Source organism: Phaenicophaeus curvirostris, chromosome 5 (genome assembly GCF_032191515.1).
Source record: "Phaenicophaeus curvirostris isolate KB17595 chromosome 5, BPBGC_Pcur_1.0, whole genome shotgun sequence".
Classification (NCBI taxonomy): Eukaryota; Metazoa; Chordata; class Aves; order Cuculiformes; family Cuculidae; genus Phaenicophaeus; species Phaenicophaeus curvirostris.
This window is the reverse complement of record NC_091396.1, coordinates 35,717,959-35,740,066: the sequence shown is the minus strand read 5'-3', so window position 1 is coordinate 35,740,066 and position 22,108 is coordinate 35,717,959. Positions and strand designations below refer to the sequence as shown.

Below are 22,108 nucleotides of genomic sequence, written 5' to 3'. Positions count from 1 at the left end.
TGTTGGAGGCTTCAAGTCATGTTTCTTATGAACAATTCCAGAGTAAACTGGATCAAGGTGAAAAGTGCCTCTCCACTGCGTTGCCATGCGATGTTGCAGGACTTGTGAAACAGTTCTTCAGAGAGCTGCCAGAACCCGTCCTTCCACCTCACCTGCAGGAAGGGCTTTTCAAAGCTCAGCAGCTAGGAAATGAGAAGAAAAATGCAACTGTGTTGCTGTCCTGTTTGATGGCTGACAGAACAATTGAAGCTTTGAGATACTTTTTCAACTTTCTGAGAACTGTGTCCCTAAGGTCAGTGTTAAGAGGGTGTTTGTTAACAGTTCCCAATTCCTTTAACTACTTCTCTTTTCTGGCAACTGCTGTAACTTTCTGTGATTGGTTTGTGACTTTAAGCCTTATTTGCAGTCATGCTCCAGAACTCAGTCACGATCTTGTCTTTCATAAAACAACCCAAAATTTTCCTTCTGCTGGAGGTTTGAATTTTTATTCTGTTCTTTCATATATGTATTTCTCATTCTGCTCTGGAAAGCAAGAGGAATGATTGATTAAATTAATGTAATTTAACTGATACCTTCCATTCTACAGAAATGACCGGGTTCTACAGCCTCTTCATTTGAGTAACACAGTCATGCCGTTACCTAGCCTGGGGTTGATAAGCCTATGCATTAATCTCTCAGTATGTGAGCATTCAAGTGAATGACTCTGTATTTTGTTTTTTTCAACTTCATTTGTCTTTTCTTGTTAAGATCCAATGAAAACAGAATGGATAGCAGTAATCTGGCAGTGATTTTTGCTCCCAACCTCTTGCACTCAAATGAAATTGAGAAGATGTCAGCCGATACAGAAAAAAAAATTCGCCTACAAGCTGCTGTTGTGCAAACACTTATTGACCATGCGACAGAAATAGGTAAGGTGATAAATGTCTAGCAAAATGACTTGTTGCACATACTTGTATACAGCTTCTCTGTTTAACTTTTGAAACAACTTCAAAGCAATGCATTTCTCAATTCATTCAGGACAAGTACCAGAATTTATCTTGGAAAAGATTCCTGCAATGTTAGGTGTTGATGCCTTTCAATCTACTCCCTCACTGTGGGGCCACGAAGACAGTGAAAATGAGTCTCCCAGTGAATGCAAGAAGAGGAGGCACCGAAGTGTTGGGGGTATGTATGTTGTGTGAAATTTTCAGCAACTAAAATAGAATTATTTTGAGACTTCAGGTATGCTCATCCTAAGCACTTGCTGCTTCCACAAGCAGACTAGGTATTGTGAAATCTGTTGAGTTTGATTTGCAAAATCTACCAGACTTCAGTAATTACATCATTTGTGTATTTACTGAGTTTATTGTAGTGTCTCTGTCATCTGACAAACAAGCTATTTTGCTTATATCCAGATTTCTGAAGCTGGATTTTTTGAAGTGATACTTGGACATTCAAAGATATTGCATACTTTCATATGTCAGGTCATGAGAAAGCAAGGAGATAAATAGCATTTGTGTTTTGAATTAGAGTTAAGTAATTTGTGTTTTGAATTGTAACTCTGAATTGGGTATTACAGGATACTGTTTACTCTGTTATGCATCTGGTTGGTTGTTTTTTTCCAGCTTGGTTATTCAGTAGTGTAAGGGGGTGCTAAATATGGATGGTACATTCTGCATTCTTCTGCATTCTTTTTGAGGAAATGCTGTGGAATACATATGCCAGACTTAGTTCACATCCACTGTAACACTGATCTTGTATGTATTGCTAAATATTTAGCTGTACCTGGAATATTACACCTAACAGTAATTGAAATAAAGGCTTTATTATTGTATATATTTAGCTACGGCATGGTTTTTTTTTGTGTAATATACTTTTCTTCTCTGAAGATGGGAGATAATCCTGAAGTGGCGAAGTGATAAATGCTTATGAATGTTAAAATTTTGAGGAGAAGCAGTTAGACTTTGTTAATTCTGTGGAATAAGTTCTGGTAGCAGGCAGCTTTTACTCTTTCTCCAGATATAGTAAAGCATAGTATTACTACTCTTTATTTTCAAAGATGATTTTTTAAAAAAAATACTCAGTATCTACCAGACACAGAAGAGAATTACCACAGGCTTGTAGTTTTCTAAGCTTTGCTATGAACACATAGAAATACAACTGTGGGTTGCAATAGCACCTAATAAAACATTTCCATTTTACACTTTTTCAAAAGCAGGAAGTAACAGTAAAACCTCATGCGTATATTCTGCTAGGTTTAATTTTGCCTTCAAATAAACCTAACAACCTAAAACGCATAGTTCACAGGAAAGTTGTATGTTATTTCTTTGCAAGACCAAAACTTGATACTTCTATTTGGGCCTGACTTTAGAGCTCTAAGAGCTTTTCTTTCTGTGAGAAAGACTTCAATGCATACCTTCTGGATTTTCTTACAGGAAAATCAGAAGGCATAGAATTTTTAATGACCAATAGAATTTTCTACGAAACTCTGTATCTGTGCATGGGTTTGTTTTTTTTTAAGGAAAATAGAATTATTTAGTTATTGTAAAAGCAACAGAAACTATGTTGGTGAGAAGATCTGAACTATAGTTTTCTTTACATAAAACAACCATTTAAACTGATTTGCTTGCTTTCCCTAAAAGAATAAAAGTTAATTTTGAGTTGAAAATAGAGCAAGACAAACTTAACATTTAAATTTGATTGCTTGGTGTGTCTTGCATTTCAGATGTTGTTAGTGGGGCACTGAATAAATTTAAATCTAACAGAACACCCTCCACTACACCTCAACAAAATATAAGTGGTAGGTATGGATGTATTTGTACTAAATAAAACCCATGCAGTATCTTCTGGATTTGTTAACTATATTCTACAATTATTTTTTTGACTGAAGAACTCTTAACCTATTTGAAGATAAACAATTTAAATGCAATCACTTAAAGCTTTGACTATAGATACATATCTATTGAGGATACTGCATTTACTGTAGTTCTTGGAGCAGCTATAATCACTGTAGCAGTGGGCTGTGCAATTCTAGGATTACGCAACTGAACTTGTACTTTTGATCTAATGCATACTAAAGCTTCAGTGCAATAATGCAGCATTTTAGCATGTTGTGCATTAATTTGCCAGGACTGGAATTCTTTCGCTATTACTGTCTCTTAAATGTACAGAAGATTACTATGCTTTTTTTTTTTCTCTCTCTCCTTCCTAATACCTATATTTCATTAATGCACAGTTTTGGATTTTCCTTTTTGGAACTCTAACTTGTGAGAAAAGAACAAAATAAAAAAACAACCCTGAAGCTATACTGATTGCTTTACCTGTTCAAAATGCATGCACTTCAGCAAGGCTTTTACAACAACTGTCTTTCAGCATTTAATAAAAAAACAAAACACCAAAACCAAACAACTAAATCAACTGTTTGTTTTAGTAAATTCTCAACCTTTTTAAGCTGTTATTGCAGGTTTGGTTTTCTTTATTTCAGTCCTTTCATCAGTGACTCCAGTGGCTCTTACTCCAAGTACCAAGCGTAAGCTTCCAACTGATTGCTCTCAGGACTTGTCCAGCAAGAAAAGAAGATCTGTTAAGCATAGTTTTGCTTTTGAGTTGTTACCGAGTAGCATTTTTAACAGCAGCTCAACACCAGCATCAGGTACAGTTGCCTTCATTTTTTAATTGCTTCTTGAAGTGGTTGCTTATGGTTTTTAATTTAAATGTAGAGCCTTGTTCTTGTTAGGCAGTCCTTGATAATCTTCCCTTAACAGTGTTCCTTGCACTACTTTTCCATCTCAGTTTGTAGCCTATGTTCATCAGTGACTGTCATGTTATGTGAATTGAGCAAAAGCAAAATTATATTTCTTGGTTTCTGTTTTATTAATCTCTCAAATCTGTAATCCTGATATCCTTTTATCTCTTTCAGGCCCTCTGTATCACCTAAGTTATACTCACATTTCTGTCCTAAGTCCATGAAGTCTGCCTGTGCTTCCAAACCTTTTGAAAGTTGTAGCCTTCTTCTGTTTCTTAAGTATTTAAATAACTGGTCTTAGCTCTATATATATATATACACATATATAGTTGAAATATATAGTTGTTGCTATTATAAAGATTCTTTCTTGAATCAAATCGCCTCTTGTTTTCTCTAGAAGCTAAATAATCTCAAAATTCTATATAGAAAAGTTTTACTGTTGTTTTGCTTTTGGTTAACCATGCTTTAATACCACTTCAGCCTGATCTAGTGGGAGTTGTCCCTGCCTACGGCAGGGGGATTGGAACTAGATGATCTTTAAGGTCCCTTCCAAACCAAACCATTTTATGATTCTGTGATTCATTCTACTAGATTGCTTCCAACTTTCAGGCTTTTCTACAAATTCTATTTTATTTTTGTTTGTTTCCCTAATATGCTGTCAACTGACATTAGATTAAAAACAGTTTCTAGATTGGCTATGTTTATTTGCCTGAAGATGTGTTTTTTTCCATCAGTGGACCACTATAAAACTTCCTGCTTTAGTTTACTAAATCATTTCGTGCTTACCATGAAATTCTTGTTTCTATGGGTAAGCAAACCAAAGCAATGACGTTTTTTAAAGATTGTATCTGTTTCATTAAAAAGCTTAGAATAGCAACTTCATTTATTGTTGCTTTTACTATTCTGGCTAGGTATGTAAAAAAGCACACTGCCAATAATATTATGACTGAATCTAGTTTTTCTTATTAAGCTCTTTAAATTTAAAGAGCTATTCTAATGATATTGTGGAATCTTAATTGGAGGTAGTGATGTTAGCGTGCAATTCATTGGAATCCAGATGCTTCTATGGATGCTACAAGTGACAGCTTCATTTAACATTAAATAGAATTGGAAGTCAAATTTCAAGCCAGTACTCCACAAAATAAGCTAACAAATCTGTGTTCTTTCCAAACCTATTCTTTATCATATTAACAATTGAGTCTTCATCTGAAAAAAATGTGACCATTTTAAGTCATGCAGATATTATTTCATTCCTGTAGTTCAGTTTGAAGCAAGCCCTTGTGTGTCTCTTGAGGCATCGCAAACCTCGCTGTCTCCTTCAGCTGGTGGTGAAAATCATCTTAGTACAGGGATCAGAAGAAGTAAGAGACGTGCAAGCAAAAAATTATACAGGTAATTTGCTTAACTCTCAAACTAAAGATAAATTGGGAAGGTAGGTCTAGACCCTTTGACTAATGATGTGTAAAATCTCCGTCTGTCTACCAAATTTTGTATAGTAATCTTAAAATCACCAGATCTTCCAGTGTGGCAAAATGGAGCTCAAAACCAAAATAAGATCTAGTATAGCAGCCTCCTGTGCCTATTAAAAAAGGTTGGTAAGAAAACAATAGAAGTAAAATTAGGAGAAATAAACTTTAAGTGTCAGGATTTTTTCATTGCCCTCTTGAAGAGCTTGTGTAACTTCTTCCCCTCTGTCCTCCCAGGGTTGAATCAGGAAAGACGGGTTGTTTTTCTCCAAAGATTAGCCGAAAAGAAATGGTTCGTAGGTCATTACGCTTGAAATTTGGTTTGGGGAAGAGCAACAGAGAAATGGTAAGTATTCTGCTTCTAACCCAATCTTCCTGTTACTGTGCAAACTTTAATGTTATATTTTGAGCACTGCTTTTCAGCAGCAGGAAGGACTTACTCGGTAATGGAGGGATCAGAGCAAAACTGGACTTGCTATCAAGTGCAAGAAACCCTATGTATAATTTCATAGCAGTAACTGATCAACTGGTATTGGGTTCAGCTGGGATGGGGCAAGAGGCTGGGAGAGGGGACAACTGACCTGAATTAGCCAAGGAACTACTCCATACCAAATGTCATTCTCACTAATGAATGTGGGATGGGGTTAGTTTTTGCAAGTAGCCACTGCTCAGGGGCTGGTAGGCATTGGTCTGCTTGTCACGAGTGATTCCTTTTGTGTCACTTGTGGGTTTGTTTGGGGTTTTTTTTTGTTCTCTGCCTCTCCTTTTTCTTTTCTAGTTCTTTCTCTCAACTTGCTGGGGAGTTGGGGAGGGAGTGTGAGGAAGCATCTGGATGGCAGCTTACCTAGTAGCTGGGGTCAACCCATCACAGTTGGAATAAGTAGGTCTCTTTGTTCCTGAAATGCTGATATTACAGCACTTATGACCAGGATCATTATGCTCAGAGAGTGGTTAAGTCTTCCTTGCTGCAGGTGGGTTGTTCCCTACCTAGTTCTAGAGAGAACTGAGGGAAGGAGAAGTATGGCCAAGAAAATGTTGCTATGACCTTCTTCCTGGAGGTTCCTCTGTAAATGAGTGTCCAGTTTAAAAGTTTATGTGAGAGTAATCAACAGCTTTTCTTTGTTCAAGAATATTGTATCAGGATGTGCAGTTGGTAATAGATCTGAAAATATTGGAAGACGTCTTGCAAGTCAACAAGGTTTGGAAAACAAAACTGAATGTGCAAAAAGAGATCTACTCTTTAGTCCATATGTCCATGAAAAAATCGCTATGAAAAGTAAGTATCTAACAATGTATTAAATGGGAGAAACTTTTCTTTCATAAAGCAAAGTAACTTTATGGATAAAGGTATAAAAGCAATGGGATTAAACGTGCTTCTAGCTAGTAGGACAAAAGTTACTTGAACGTTAGTGGCTCCTGGGGAAAAATAATAGGTTTAGGACAGGCTTGTTTCTAATGCATTTTAGTAGTTCTCTTTAGTTAAGCAAGATGAGATCTTTGAAACTTAAGGGAGTAATGGCATCTTTAAATTAAGAGCTCCTTTGATAATTATTTTGATATTTTTGATATTTTGATATTTTTGCCTATTATGATCATTAAAATATCAAGATGATGTTCTTAAACACAGTATTTATTTTTAAGGTTCAAAGAACGTGAGCAAGTCAGAAGAAAACTTGCTAACTCCAAAATGTCACAATAAAGTAGTTCACCAAATGTCATGGGACAGTAACAGTCCTACTGTTACAGATTTTCAGGCGATCAGCAGCAATGTGGGAACTCTGCCAGGACACCCTGAAACAGAAATTGGTTCTTCAGAATCTGTTTTGATATTTGGTAAGACACCAGTTGTTACAGATGAATTCAAATCCACAACTGTAAGCAAACAAGACAACACCTTAGAACATTTGCTTTGTGAAGAAGAAAGTAATTCAACTGCAGAAACATTACTGAAAATTAAGCAAGCTTTCTCTGCTTCTGGAAGTAATCTTAACAACTTGGTAGGTGATACAAAATCTTCCTTCTCAGATGTAGTAGGTGAAACATTAAATGAAACTCCGTGTCTCTCAGGGCTCAGTGCCGAGAAAGAATTGCTAGCTGAGGGAGTTTCTGAAAATCTAGCAAATACAAAATCCAGCGAGCTGTTGCATCAATTTAATAAATCCAATGTAATCGATAAACGGCAATCAAAAAAAGATGAAATTAAAGTATTGGAGAAAAACTTCAAAACTTCTATTGAGATTGAACTTCAGGTCACAAAACCAGATATAAAAAAATTAATGGAACTTCCTGTGCCTCAATCACTGGCCACGGAAGACAAGATAAATGTTCAGAACAGTTTATCAAAAGATGACTTAAACAAATTGGATTCCTTTGGAAGAAAAGAAGAAATTGGATTAACATGCTTGCAAACATCTGAAGACTGTACGGTACAATACCATAATTTGGAAGAAGATAAGGCTAAACTTTCTATGGCAGGACAACTTCCTGCTTCACAGTTGCCTAAATCACAAAATGAAGTAAGCAACCAATACTTGCAAGCTGAAAATTCTGATAAAATTTCAAGTAAAACATTTGTTTCTGACCATGGAAAGGTTTCTGACCACATACAGTGGTTCAACAAGCTTTCATTAAATGATCCAAGTTCTACAAGCAAAACTAAACAACCTCTTAAGTTTCAACGTACTCCTGTCAGACAGTCTGTAAGAAGAATAAATTCCTTATTAGAGGCTAACAGACGATCTGTAAGCTCTCAGCTGCTTAAAGCAAATGATGTTGGTTCACCACTTGTTAAATCTTTGAGCTATGATTCTGCACTATTCTCCTGCACACAAAAGCCCTCAAAGAATTCTGTGGCTTTTCCACTCAGGACTGAAAGTACATATGACCAAGCTTCTGTATCTCATAAGCAGCTGAACTTAACATCCAAATCATGTTGCAGGCAGTTAAATCCATCAGACAGGCCTGATGTTTCTGTCAGAACTGCTGGAATCCATGAACAGAAAGCGGCTGTTCATCCATCAAAGTCTGTTCTAGAAGATCTAACCAATCAGGAAACGTTGAAATCCAGTTTAAAAGTTCATGCAAACATAAATATTCCAGGTGCTACCCCAGAAAAATCTGCAGTCACAAGAAGTGCTTCAGGAAAAGAAAGGGTTCGCTGCAGAGGCTCTCCAAAGAATCCAATATCTAAAGTGAAACTGCTACCAGCTGCAAAACCAGTGGACTTATAAGATCAAATATGATGGCTAAATGGGCTTATTACAATTTTGGTTACCCTTTGGAAAATCTGAATTTGCATGTTTTTTTTTTTTAGCTCTAATTATTTGTATTTTTTGATTTATCTTTTCGTTGTACGAGTTATGGACTTGTACAAATAGCAGCTTGGTTTATGTTGAAGTTTTCTTCATTTACTGAAACTTCTGCAAATGCTAATCAGTTCATCCAAATGGATTTGACTCCTAAGACAAAAATAACCTGTTTTTACAGATGCTTGTATTAGAATTAACATTTTATTATCTTGGCTTCTAAAAACATGCTGCATCTCCCAAGACAATTTTTGCAGTATCTAGACTAAATGCCAATTTTTTTTTTAAAAAAAATTCTCAGACATTTAAAACAAACCCAGCAGACGTGAGGGAGGGTGGAATCTTGATGCTGAGTATTGTTAGTTAAATTTATTTACTTTTTAAAGTGTCTCATAGCACTACCTTGATACTTAAGTTGGACTCCACACCAAGTCTACATCTTCTGAGACAATGGCTTTTATTTCTATGCTTGTAACTTGTGACCATATTTTCCTTTTGGAGTAGGTAACTGAATTATATTTTTACATGAGTACATACACACTGGAGAATTATTGGAACACCTGCGGACTGTGCAGCTTATTCAAGAAGTGGGAAGTCTTAAAACATCATCCAGCAATGTGTTTTGTGATAGGTACAAAGTATTTTCAGTTGAGAGCAGTAAAATGTGTTATCTTAATATGGAAGGATGGTTTTAAATTATTTTTAGAACAATAGAATAGCGTTAACTAGAGGGTACAGAAGCAGGTTTTAGATGTTGATAGTGTTGCAAGAAATGAATGTAAGAAGCCATAGTGTGTTAAAAATTAATTTGCACAAGCAAATGTTTACATCTCTTGGAATTAGAACTGTTCGTCTGTCATCAGTTGTAAAATTATTTAAGAGTAAACACTTGAAACTGTTCATTAGCTTTTTGTATGTGCAAATTGCTTATTGGCAATAAGCAAGATGTAAGAACTGAAAGCACTGGATAATTCTGGTTTTAATAAAACCATTAGATTTGTCCCTTTTCTGAGCCTGTTCTTTTATCATGACTTTGTTGTTAGATGCAGACTACGGGTGTCAAATGAGTAAGTCTGAAAATACTGAAGTTGGAAGTGATTCTGTTCTGGCTCTCCTCTCTGTTCATCTTGGAGACACATTGGTGTCCTCACAAGTAGCAAAAGGCATGGAGCAACATAATTTAGCAGGAGCAGGATTCTAAACTTGAGTGATAGGTTAATGAAAGGAATAGTTCTCCTTTTCTGTTCCCTGCCTCCTACACCATGTATCCACCAATTTACTAGCTGAATTGTTTCTGGCTGGTGATCTGGTGGAAACCTCTTGCTCCAATCAACTCAGCTCAGCTGCCACACTCTTGTTACGCAATTGTCAAGAAGTAACACCAGAGAAGCAGCCATTAAGTGATCTTAACAGAGTTTCTTGGTGTTGTGGTGAAGTATTGGAAGCATCAGTTTCATGAAATAAGGGAGCCAGTGCAACAGTTCTCCACCATCCACAGCGGAATCTGCTTCTCTCTGCTCTCAGCTATATGTGCTCCTAGCCTTTGCCTTTAGCAGGTGCTGGCGGATCCCTCAGCACAATGAATGTAGGCACCAGAGCACCATGTTTTGTGTAAGACTCAGCAAAGCAACTGCCAGCTGTCACAGCTGGTGCAAGGAGGTGGGAGATGGAAATACAGCAGAAGGAGATAAATGCAATGTGATGAGGAAGAAAATGAGATCTGACTCCTGTCATAGTGCACTGTAACATCACTTTGTGATTGAAAAATTGTGACTTGATCTTATTTTTTTCTGTTAATATATACCAAATATTTTGGATGCTAATGTGGCTTTGATGAAGTTGTGTAAACTTCTTGATCATCGATTCACACCAGGGTTTAATTTATCAGAAAGGCAGATTTTTATAGGGGCCTGACAAACAAACCCTTAAATACCTGGAAAGATTGTCAAAGGAAGTGGTAGACTTGGGTTCTGGAGATTTTGTAGAACAGTTGAGGCACACCTCTGTTTACATAAAGTTCATCATGATTTGGAGAAAGATTAGTAACTGTAGATGCATGGTGGAGGTTTCTGCTGCCTTATCCTGCAAGTTAGGCACGTAGCATGTGCTAGCAAAACATGTCACGTTTCTGTCAGTAGCAGTGAGGATGTGTTATATAAAACAGCTTTTACAGATACCTGTTTTGCCAAGTGCAGTTAAGTGATAGGCTTCATTTAGCAAGATCATTTTGTAGATGGATGACCGTAAAGAGATTTGTGTCACCTGCAGACCTTTCCGTGGAGGCGCTTAGAGGTGTTTGCTGTATTGCTACCCTGTAAACCTGCAGTTAGGTAATATGATCATTCTGCAAGTAAACCGTTGATCATATTCTAGGGAGAGAAATCACATTAGGAAAAGAGAGACAATCGTAGGAATACGCAGTATTCAATTTCTGTAGCTGCAAATCCACCAACAAGCTTCAGTTTATTTTTAGAGCATTGTGTTTAGCTGAAACGGGAGATATTTAGCATTCCCTTCCCTCCACCCCCAGGCTTTGTGCATCTTTACTTGTCCTACGAGAAGCTGGCGGAGCCCAGCCGCGGGGGGAAGGGGGCGAGAGGTCGGTGGCTGCGCAGGGAGGATGCGCGGCCGCGGAGCCGCCGCACCCGCAGAGCCGCGCCGGGAGCGGGGGGGTGAGTGCGGCGCTACCGGCGGCTGCTCGGGGCGACGGGGGTGGGGATCGCGGTCCACGGGCGCAGCACGGAGGTGCGGGATCGTGCAGGTAGGCAGGCAGCGGGGTGGCAGCCCCGCTCGGCTTCTGTTGATGGAGAATGTTGTGTAGAAAGCAGGCGCTTTCAGTCTCGGAGCGGAAAAGAAGGCGGCTGGGCTGGCGCGCTGATGCGGCCGAGCCGCGCGCGGGCGGAGCGGGGAAGGGGTTCCAGCCTTGGCTTTTTCAGCCATTTTCATCTCTGAGATGTTTTCAGGTGCCTTCTGTGGGATGGTCGGAGCAGGGGGACGTCTTTAAACCTCTGGTGTGGGGAAATTAGGCAGCTTTCTATTTATTTGAGGGATTGGAGGGGATGTGGGGGGGAAAAGGAGCTTTCAGAAACAAGTGTTCAGATGAAAATTCAGCCTATCAAAGAGGACAGTAAGTAGTGATTTTTATTTTGGTTTTTTTTATTGGTTTTTTTTTTCCTAATTAAACTGTGCTGTGCAGCCATTTAGTGAAATGGATTTAAGGAAACAAATGAAAGGTTTGCTTCAGGTGGGGAAGACAATGCATGTGAAGTAGGAAGCCTCTTGTCTTAACATACAAATAAAATATAATGCAAGTTGTTCAGCAGTTTCTAAGGATTAATTTTTCAGGCAGCTCAAGAATAGAGCTTGGAAAATAATTTCTACCTGAAGAGTTCTTTGCTTTTAGCCTAGAACTTTATAAAAATAGCATAATATATGTGGGGGGAGGGGAAATGTATTCTCATTAAATGAAACAGTGGATCCATTTTGTTTGCAGTGATTGTTAATTAGTGTTATGGGCAAATGCAAATCAGAATATTGATTTCTGTGCTTTGCTACCTAATACTATTTTCAGAAGAGAAGACCCTATCCACCCTATTTCTCCTACTTTCTGCCTAGCCCCTCTCCCCCAGGTTTTCATCTGGCTAGGTTTTCAGCTGCCCCTAGAAGCTGTGATAATAAACTGTGTTGTACACTAGTAAGATCAGAAGTTATTTCCAGCATGCTCACTGGACTTCTTTTCCACTACTATTTATAATAAATTCCTTTCTTTTTGACAGGATACAAGGGGCTACCAGAATGACAACTGCCATGCTTTGTAACATGATATTTCTGCTAGCATTCGGACTGGCTTCAGCTTTTAGCCACAGCCCGAGGACCCCTGACAGGGTTTCTGAAGCAGATATTCAGAGGCTTCTCCATGGGGTTATGGAGCAATTGGGCATTGCCAGACCCCGAGTAGAATATCCAGTGCACCAGGCTATGAATCTAGTTGGTCCACAAAGCATTGAAGGTACCTAATTTCTACTTTGAATTATTATGAATTTATTCTTTGGTAATAATTATTTTTTTGCACATGTGTGCAGAATATCCTGACCTTAAATTATGGACTTCTTCACTATATTGTTGCCTCATCTTTGTTTTAAAATCATCATCTATCTTTAACTTTCCTTAGAGTAATGATTTTGGCAGAAGAAGTAGCAGGGTTTTTTTATGTACCAGCTTTGTAGAAAGAAGTCATGTTGTCTTAGAAGTGTATGGTGTTTAATGCCTCAAAATAACGTGTTTACTAAATTCTTCCCCCATGGTGTATGTAAATATATTGCAGGAACAAAATGTGAGCTATAGAGCCTGAATCTCATGGACTTTTTGAAACATTTGTGGACCAGAAAAGATCAAATGTTTGCATTGTCATACAAGATGAAGGGAGAAACCTTATTCAGGGGGTTCTCCGTATGTGCTGCTGCAGACCCCTGTGCAGCCCTCCGTGGGACAGCATCAGTGCTGGAGCCGCAGGGCTGCATGCAGGCAGCAGGATGCCTGGGCTTCAGCTGCATGGGTGGAAAGGACACAGGTCCTCTTCTCCCTGCACCCACAAGTGGCACCTCAGCACTGTGCTGCTGTGATGGATGCTCTGGGCCCAGATTCATCTCTTTGGCCAGTACTTCTGGTCTAACTCTGTAAGTAAATTTTCCTTAGAAATCAGTCTTCTGTAATGAAGTAAACTGAAATATCTGACTCGAATGTTAGGGTATTAGGAAAATGTTGCAATGTAATGCTACCTGAATTGTAATAAACTAGCTTTTAGTCTGGGATTACAGCAAAACATTGAAGGATGCAGATCCAGATATTATAGTTTATGTGTGAAGACCAAAACAGAGTAGAAAATCTCAACCCTTCTCTCTTTCACAAGCTGGTTGAAGTGTAGCAAGTCTTCACATTTCATTGTAAGTCTGGGCCCATTCAGAACTAAAGACTACCCTAGCCAAAGAGTAAAATTGCCTTAATGGAGTCTAAGGAGAGGATTAAAACTGAATAGACACTTCTGCCAGCTAATTGCAGACCTAAGTTAATGTGTTTTCTAAAGAAACTTTGATAGGCATACGCTTTTCGGCCAACCTAAATGACAGAGACTAGGCTTTCAGGAGTAAAATTTAGTCTGTTTCCACTTCTCCTCTTTCATGGGTGTTTCTGTCTAGTGAAATTGGGACAGACTGGTAGATGTGGGTAATTTTACTGTCCATCTGCTTCTCTACCCCATACTTTTTTGTTTGTTTTTAAAAAAACCTTAGAAGTATAAAGAATAACAAGTATCTGATCCTTGAAAGTTTTTTTCTTTAAGTATGTTTGTGGGTTTTTCTATTTGTTAGGGTTTATTGGGGGGGGGGGTGTTTTTGGTGAGTTTTTTTTAGCAGAGGAATTAAATTTAAGCCTATTATGAAAAGATATGCAAATATTTCTCTGACAAATATTTAATCTCTGCTTGTTTGCCAGTACTTTTAAATTACAATTCTAGTGAAAACTGATTCAAACTCTGTTTGTTTTTAAGTGGTGAAACTTTTCTGGTGCTTGTGAGACTACAATAATACTAGTTTTCCAGTAATCCTTACAGTCTTCCACAAGAAGCAGGTTGGACCAACCTCCCACCTCCCCTTCCTTTTAATATAAATGCCTTCTCTTTATATAACGCAGTCAAACTGAAAGATGATAAATCCAGTTTATTTATCATATTTGCATTCCCCTCTTGATCAGTCGAGGACTACTCTCGTTTTTCAAGTCTACCATGGATATTTAACAGGCTATTGAGAAATGTCTGCAAAAGCAAAAAAGCCGTGTGAGCTGTAGCAGTAGACATGAAAATCAGACATTTTTGTCAAATATTGCTTTTCATGGAGTACCTTGTGCTAAAATTTTCAATAGTAACACTTGTTCTTTCTTTGGTTTCTTGTGGTAATTAATGTCTACCTCTGTGCAGAGATATCTTAAAATACCTGATTAGAAACATCAGCTTAAGAAAGTGTTTGTTCTAGATACAAGATTAACATGATTTTATGCCATTCTACTCAATATATTCTCGTACATATAAAAGTACATATAATTCAGTAAATTCTCAACATAAGTTTGTCTTTAAATATAGACTGGGAATTACAGGAGAACTAATCCAACAAAACTTGCATTTCACTCACCAGTGATTTTAACTGTTGCATCGTGAAAGGCTTCAGAATTTAATCTACTAATTACTGATCAGTTAACAATGTGTCTTCTTATCCTTTTAAAATGTTTATTTTTGTGTAATATCGAGAAAAACCTGCACCAAGGATTTGACTTTCTATTAGGTGTCCTCTGCTTTGGAAACAGAACTGCTAAAATGGCACGGTAAGACATTTATTCAAAACAGTCTAGTTCTGTAAGAGAATCCTGTACATAGTGCTTCCATATATGGTGTCTGCCTGAAAAACTGCATTTTTTACTAATTTCCTCACAGTCTGCCCACTACTCAGTTATTGCCAGGGGACTGACATTCCTGACTTCCCAGTGGCTCCACTCAGACAATGTTTCCTAAACAAAATAGAATAGGAACTGGGTACAGGCAAGGACCTGGTCCTCTGGTGAGGAATGAGGACAGGAGGCATTTGGATGAGGATTCCCATGAGGCGTTGCCCTGCAATGGGCAGATAAAGTGTAATGCTTAGCATAGTAAAAATATTGTAATCCCTATGAATTGTTTTATTGTTTTGTTTTGTTTGTTGTTGGGGTTTTTTTTGGGGGGCGTGGGGTTGTGTGGGAAATTCCATCATATGATTTAGAAACAGAATTTCCTCAGAGAAGGAAGCTCCAGTTTCTGCTTTGCTGAACAGCCCTGCAGACTTTTCTGAAAGAATGTTTCTGATTGTGGTGAGTTCTTGCAACTTGCTTGCATCTCAGATACTTCTTGGCCAGCATGCAAGGAGGTGAACTGAGCAGCACAAGAAACGGTGTTATAAGTTGTAATGTTTAAGCAAAAATTCCTGTGCCAGGGGCACAGCTGTCGGCTGACAGGAGGGTTGAGAAAGGACTTACAATTGAGATTCCCAGTGCTATCCATGTGAACAATAATAATTCATGGTTGAGCTATATAAAAAATAACTCCATGTGTTTTTTAGAGTACATGAGAACAAGATTTCAGATTCTGAAACATTCACCTATGGACTTTCCACAGCATAGTAACAGTGTTACCACTGGCTAATAATTGTGTGTGCAAATGCTTAAAAAAATCTACAAGATAGTAGAAGGAAAAAAACTAAGGAGGAAGGGAAGAAAGTTTTAACAATAATTGGAATATATCACAGCAAAATGGACTTTTCATCCTAAATACCATAGTAGCAGTTCATTAACTACTCTCCTAAGGTACAGTCTTCATTGGGAATTTTTGCATCAAGGTAGTGGAGAGTAGAATTGCATATGAAACTCTTATCAGCTTCAGCCAAGTCAGGATTCCAGAAGTATCACTGATTTTCAGAAGGCCAAAATGTCACCAGTTATGCATATACACTTGAAAACGAGGTGCTGCTAGGAAAAATTAATTTCTGTGGCTTTGGAATTTGGAAACAAATTTAGGCTGCCGTAATATAGACAAGTTTATACTAGCAGCCTGATTATAATGAAATGTTTGCAAGTTCGAGTGATTGTTATGATAACCTTTTCCAGCTGAATAAGATCTTAATAACGTTATATGTAACAAAAATACTATTGCTGTTAGTTCATAAGCAGATTTCCTAATTATGTGCATTTTTCCTCTCAGCTATCTACATTTTTTTCTGGTGTTAATCATCGATTTTGACTTCAAAGTGCTAAAACAAGAGAGTGGATGTGTTGCAAGGAACTATACATGGTCTTCTCCCCCCTGCATCCTGAAAAAAAAAAGCTGTCTTGGCTGTAGGAAGTGAAGTCACAAACTTGCTTTGTGCCAAGAAAACTAAAAGATGGACACTTTTCCGAAAATACATTTAGTGGCATTTGTTATCTTTCCTAAGTGACCAAATAGTTTTCTTTTTGATGGATAGAAAAGAAAGTACAGCTTGTTGTTTGAAAGAAGTTACTGCCTTTTCTTAAGTAGAATACAAATACATAGGGGTATTTTTTGTTCTCCTTCCCTTTGAATTTCTCAGTTTACCTGTTACCTCAGATCAAGCTGCTAAAATAGGAATAGAGTAGAGAATGAATAATAGAGAATAAAAAGAATAATAGAGAATAAAAAGGTCAATCTACCAAAAAACTACTGTGATGTTTAAGCTGTGTGTAGTCCAAGGAAATCTCAGAGGTCCAGAGGATTGTGAGCAGGTGGCTTTTCTCTCTCAGTGGCAGCACGAGCTTCCTGAGGAGGATGGTTTCTCTGCCCTGAGCCCACAAGGAGGTGTGGAGGTACTGTGAGCTCTCTTCCTTTACTAAGGCTCCATTAGCTGAGTGGAAGCAGTTCACAGGATAAATAGGTCACAAAAATGGAAATTTGCTGGCTGATTCCCTATACTTGTGTACCGCAGCTGGCAGATGGTGTGTGGCATGACAGCAGCTGGGTTTTGCTGACCACTTAACGGGTTTTCTTTCCGTACGCTCCCCAAGTTCTCAAAGTAATAAGCCCATATTAAGTACTTAATTTTCTCTAATAATAATTGTCTCTCCTTTTTAATTTATCCTTTCAGTAAGCTATATTGGAGTCGCTTAGTATCTATAGAAAGAGAGGAAAAAACCACAGGAAAGCAGAATAGGAATTTTTAGTGAGTAGCTGTTTCTGTAGTTACTATTTAGATTTATCACTGAAATACTGTACAAGATCCACTGGGCTATATTCAAATTCAAAGAAGGGGGCTGTATCTATGTTAACAGAGAACAAAAGAATAAAATAAAGACATGCCTTCAACATTTCAAAACCAGAAAATATTTTTTATTTCTGGCAAGGAGTTTATGAAGTAAGAGAACACGGTTTCTGGTTTGTTTGATTTTGATTTGTTTTGGTTTTGTTTGTTTGTTTGTTTGTTTTTCTTCTCTCCTTGCATGCTTATATGTTTGTGCCAATATTTAAGGGGTTTTATTTGAGAGGAGGGGAAGAGAATATATGTCTAAAGCAAACTTCAGGACTATTATTCTACCATGTGCAGAAGAACACTAAATCTCGGTGAAACACACGGGGGCACCAGTAGCTCAGCTTGGGCTGTTTGTAGCTCTTAGCTTTTATAATGGGTAATATGAAGATCTATTTTCATTTTGCAGATATCATCTCCTTCCGTTTTCATTGCTTCCTGTGCAGTTCAATACATCTGAAAGCCTCTTTGGTGGTTTGTGTGTTTGCGTTTGATTTGATTGTTCTGGTTTTATTTCTTAAAAACACTTCAAACCAGACGATGGCTGATGAAGGTGCTGGCATGACAGTCCCAAGGGGCCTGAAGTTTTCATTCTGCAAGAGGTGTAGTGCTGTCAGCTGCAGTGGCTACTTAAGAGGCGATATTTAAAGTTCTGATCAGTTGTAAGAATAAGAAAATATGATGCCTCTTTGGGAGTCTTTTGACTCTCCTGCAGGGACTGCTTGTATGTACTATGAAAAGGCTGGGGTTTATTTGATTATTTTGAAAGTACACGAATACCTGTTTATTGTTTTAGAAAAGGTTGTTACTGTTTGTCTATTTGAGATGATAAAACTCAAAGAAGTCTGGAACATTATGCTAATGTTTCTACTAATAACTTGCAGTTAGTGACCTGTCAGTGCAGACTCTGTACAAGCGGCACTTTGCATGAAATCTGCTTTCTGTAAAAATATGCATATTACTCATACATATCAATAAAGTCTATTTTGTTTATATTTTCCTAATAAGAAAACTAAGACAGACAGTGGTGGATTACCTTGCTCTCTGGCCTGTAACATACCTGCAAGACCACTGCTTGTCTCCTACAAGGACAGTAAAATCTTACTAGAAAGTTGCCAAAACTTTTGCTTATGAATGCATTCAGTCAAACTAGTGCAGAAATTACCTTTGCACTCGTTTGCTTTTGGGCTCGTGTGTGCTATGCTTATAGCCAAATATATTTGAACTTCCACGGGTGACTAGAAGTAGCAACCATTGACGAATGGAAGTATGATGTCTAGGTGTCAGCAAACATGACAATGTTATGGCTGCATCATAGAATAGAATCATAGAATCATAGAATAACCTGGTTGGAAGAGACCCACCGGATCATCGAGTCCAACCATTCCTATCAAACACTAAACCATTCCCCTTAGGACTTCGTCCACCCGTGTCTTAAACACCTCCAGGGAAGGTGAATCAACCACCTCCCTGGGCAGCCTGTTTCAGTGCCCAGTGACCCTTTCTGTGAAGAATTTTTTCCTAATGTCCAGCCTAAACCTACCCTGGCGGAGCTTGAGGCCATTCCCTCTTGTCCTGTCCCCCGTCACTTGGGAGAAGAGGCCAGCACCCTCCTCTCTACAACCTCCTTTCAGGTAGTTGTAGAGAGCAGTGAGGTCACCCCTCAGCCTCCTCTTCTCCAGGCTAAACAGCCCCAGCTCTCTTAGCCGCTTCTCGTAAGATCTGCTCTCCAGCCCCTTCACCAGCTTTGTTGCTCTTCTCTGGACTCGCTCCAGAGCCTCAACATCCTTCTTGTGGTGAGGGGCCCAGAACTGAACACAGGATTCGAGGAGCAGTCTCACCAGTGCCGAGTACAGAGGGAGAATAACCTCCCTGGACCTGCTGGTCGCACCGTTTCTGATACAAGCCAAGATGCCATTGGCCTTCTTGGCCACCTGGGCACACTGCTGGCTCATGTTCAGTCGGCTGTCAACCAACACCCCCAGGTCCCTCTCCTCCAGGCAGCTTTCTAGACAGACTTCTCCTAGTCTGTAGCACTGCATAGGGTTGTTGTGCCCCAGGTGCAGGACCCGGCATTTGGCCTTGTTAAACCTCATGCCATTGGACTCTGCCCATTGGTCCAGCCTGTTCAGATCCCTTTGCAGAGCCTCCCTACCCTCCAGCAGATCAACACTTCCACCCAGCTTAGTGTCGTCTGCAAACTTGCTAAGGGTGCACTCAATGCCTTCATCCAGGTCATTGATAAAGACATTGAACAGTCCTCTTAGCTCGGGTTTACATTCTCTCTGCTGGCACCCAAAGGTAGCAGTGTAGGAGTCCCTGGGCTGGAAGTGTGCCTCTGGTCTGGAGCAGACCTCCCACTGCCAATTCTCCTACTTCGGGGCTGCATTGTAGTGTCAATTTAGTGTAAAAAGACCACAGAATAATTCGGTGGCAGCCTACCTCTCTGTGGAGCGGGTCTGGTCTGCAAATGGGTCCCTCCATTCGTTTTAGGAGGGAGTCCCCTACAACAATCACCCTCTTCTTCTTCTTAATGGAGGATGTTTTTATCTTTTTCTAAGGATGGTGCGGCCTAGGGAAAGATTCTAGGCTGTGGGAGCCATCATCCTCGTTCTCAGGATTGGATTCCACCTGCAGCACATGGTACTTGTTCACCATTAATATGATTCATAAGTATTTAGAAATCTGCCAGTGAAGGTCGGCCAAATTATGATGAGCTTTTTTTTCAAAGATTTTTTCTCTTGCTCGTCTCTCACATGCATAAAATATGTCCTTGGGCACATTAGTTAAGATTTATACCTTTTTGTAATTGTTCTTAAAATCATGAGCATGACCCTTGCTCCCATCTGAATTTCAAGTTAACTTGCAGCATGAAGGGCTTTTTTGATTCATTTGGTTCTATGAAAAGATATTTCAGAAGTGTAGACAAAGAAAAGATTCCTACTTTCCTTAATTAAGGCATTGTGTGCAGGAGATAAGACCTCTGTCACACTTTGAAGGTTTCCACAACTATTCTGTCTGTGCTTGGTGGCATACATGTTTTCAGCAGTGCACTCACAGCTGCTGCAGGGGTGAATGAGCACAGCAACGTTCTCAGCTGCTGAACAGGAGGGAAGAGGAAGCTGGTTTTTCTTCTGCTTGGAATATTTCAGTATATCAAGTTACCTGGCCCAAGTCCCTCTTGCAGCACCAAGCAGCAGCTTACCTGGCAGGGCTCTTCATCTTGCTCCTGTCTTGCATCTTCATCATGAGCTGATCCTTTTATTCAAGTGCAAAAGAAACCTCATTTTGACTCAAGCCACGTTGGCAGAAGTTTTGAATAGATAGGCCTCTGCTTTTGGAGTTGTGAGGTTGTGCCAGCTCACTAAAGCAGAGACTTGGGAGCTTTGTAGCTCAACACTGCTATTGTTCACAATGAGGTTGTTTGGGACACTTAGAAAGTCTACCCTAGTGGCAGCTGTCAGGCAGGCATGTGAAGCTTTTAAACACTTCTGCTGATGAACCAACTGGGATTTTGAGCCACGTGTATGGAAAAAGGAATCAAACGAATATGAATGGGGAAATGAACAGGAAAACTTTGTGAAGTTAAGTGGAGCAGTACACATGGTCCCATTCTTGACAATTTTAGTGCCTCCGTGCTTCACATTACACGAATAAAAGGAGTGTTTTTCTATTAATGTGTTGACATTCATGGATCATCAGGGCTTCTCATGCAGCTAGCGTCAATATCAGCGAATAAAGTACTCCAGTCTTGCATCAACACTTTTACATTTGTAGGATTGGAATAGGGTCCCATCCCTCATAGGATGGAATAGGCCACTGCCTTCCATTTGTTGCCCTGTTTCCTAGAGCCACGCACCGTGCATGTGGTCATTAGCAAGGCAATGTTATGGTAGCTACAGGTGTGTATTGTTTGCTGGACATGCTTTCCCTTGACCCTGCTGATGCATGGCAGCTGGAAGTCAGCGTGTCCTGTTTCTGTATATGCTGCAGGTTGCACTGCGTTTGTAAAAAGGGTAAACTTATCCACATGGTGAAGTGTGAAAGCTTTCTTCTCGGACTGAAGGGCAAATTAATGTAGTCCATTAGAGGACTGTTCAACCAAGGAAGACATAAGAGATTGTTTTCGCGCTCTGTCAGCAAGTGAGCTGCTGGAGGTTTTTTATTGTGCACAATTTGAATAATGAATAATAATGGAATATAAGCTACTGTTATAAATTTATTCTGAGAGAAGCATGGGCATTACTTTGGTCCTAACTGTTCCACAATAAAAGCATTTAGTATCTTAAATATTTGTACTGTTTGTAATTAAAATATGGAATAAAATGGAATTATTCACTGAAAGCACAGTCAGTAATTGTGATGTGTGTGTGCTTAAGGCTTCAGAAAACCATTGAAAGGATTTTTTCCTTCTGTAGCGAAAAAGAAAATTAATCTCTATAGTTTTAATAAACTTTGTGTCATTAAGGAGAAGACAAGCTGACTCTGGAATATGGGATGTTTGGGTATGTATAGCTGTAGTTTTCTTTCATTTCCTCAGGCATGCTCTTGAATGGTTAAGAAAGTTGGCTAGGTTTGCATTTTTCCTTTCTTGGTTCTCCTGTGCTCTTTATTCTTCCTTGTTCTCTTATTTAGCAGCTTCTGTGGAATAGAGAAAATGTGCTAAGTCATAATTTTTTCATTGTCTCTCATTTTCTGATATTAATCAGTTTCAGCAACTGGGATAGGGCAGTCTAGGATGAAGCTAGCTGAAAATGCGTGGGGTAAATGACATTGGGA

General features: G+C 39.0%; 1 protein-coding gene across 6 annotated transcripts in view; it reads left to right on the top strand.

Annotated features, from left to right (window-relative positions):
- LOC138721288 (neuroendocrine protein 7B2-like) overlaps nt 1-22,108 on the top strand; it is a 79,306-nt gene that overhangs the window by 39,003 nt on the left and 18,195 nt on the right. For 2 of the 6 annotated variants that reach the window (XM_069858219.1, XM_069858218.1), the window contains 9 exons: nt 42-292; nt 748-908; nt 1,018-1,164; nt 2,705-2,779; nt 3,464-3,631; nt 4,984-5,116; nt 5,428-5,536; nt 6,319-6,466; nt 6,832-8,826. In XM_069858219.1, coding sequence (XP_069714320.1) covers nt 42-292; nt 748-908; nt 1,018-1,164; nt 2,705-2,779; nt 3,464-3,631; nt 4,984-5,116; nt 5,428-5,536; nt 6,319-6,466; nt 6,832-8,420 — 2,781 coding nt within the window. In that variant the 3' untranslated portion in view covers nt 8,421-8,826. Of the gene's footprint in view, nt 1-41; nt 293-747; nt 909-1,017; nt 1,165-2,704; nt 2,780-3,463; nt 3,632-4,983; nt 5,117-5,427; nt 5,537-6,318; nt 6,467-6,831; nt 8,827-11,115; nt 11,289-12,271; nt 12,505-22,108 lie in introns of those variants that run through there. The other 4 variants (XM_069858220.1, XM_069858222.1, XM_069858223.1 and 1 more) reach the window with 4 other exon arrangements.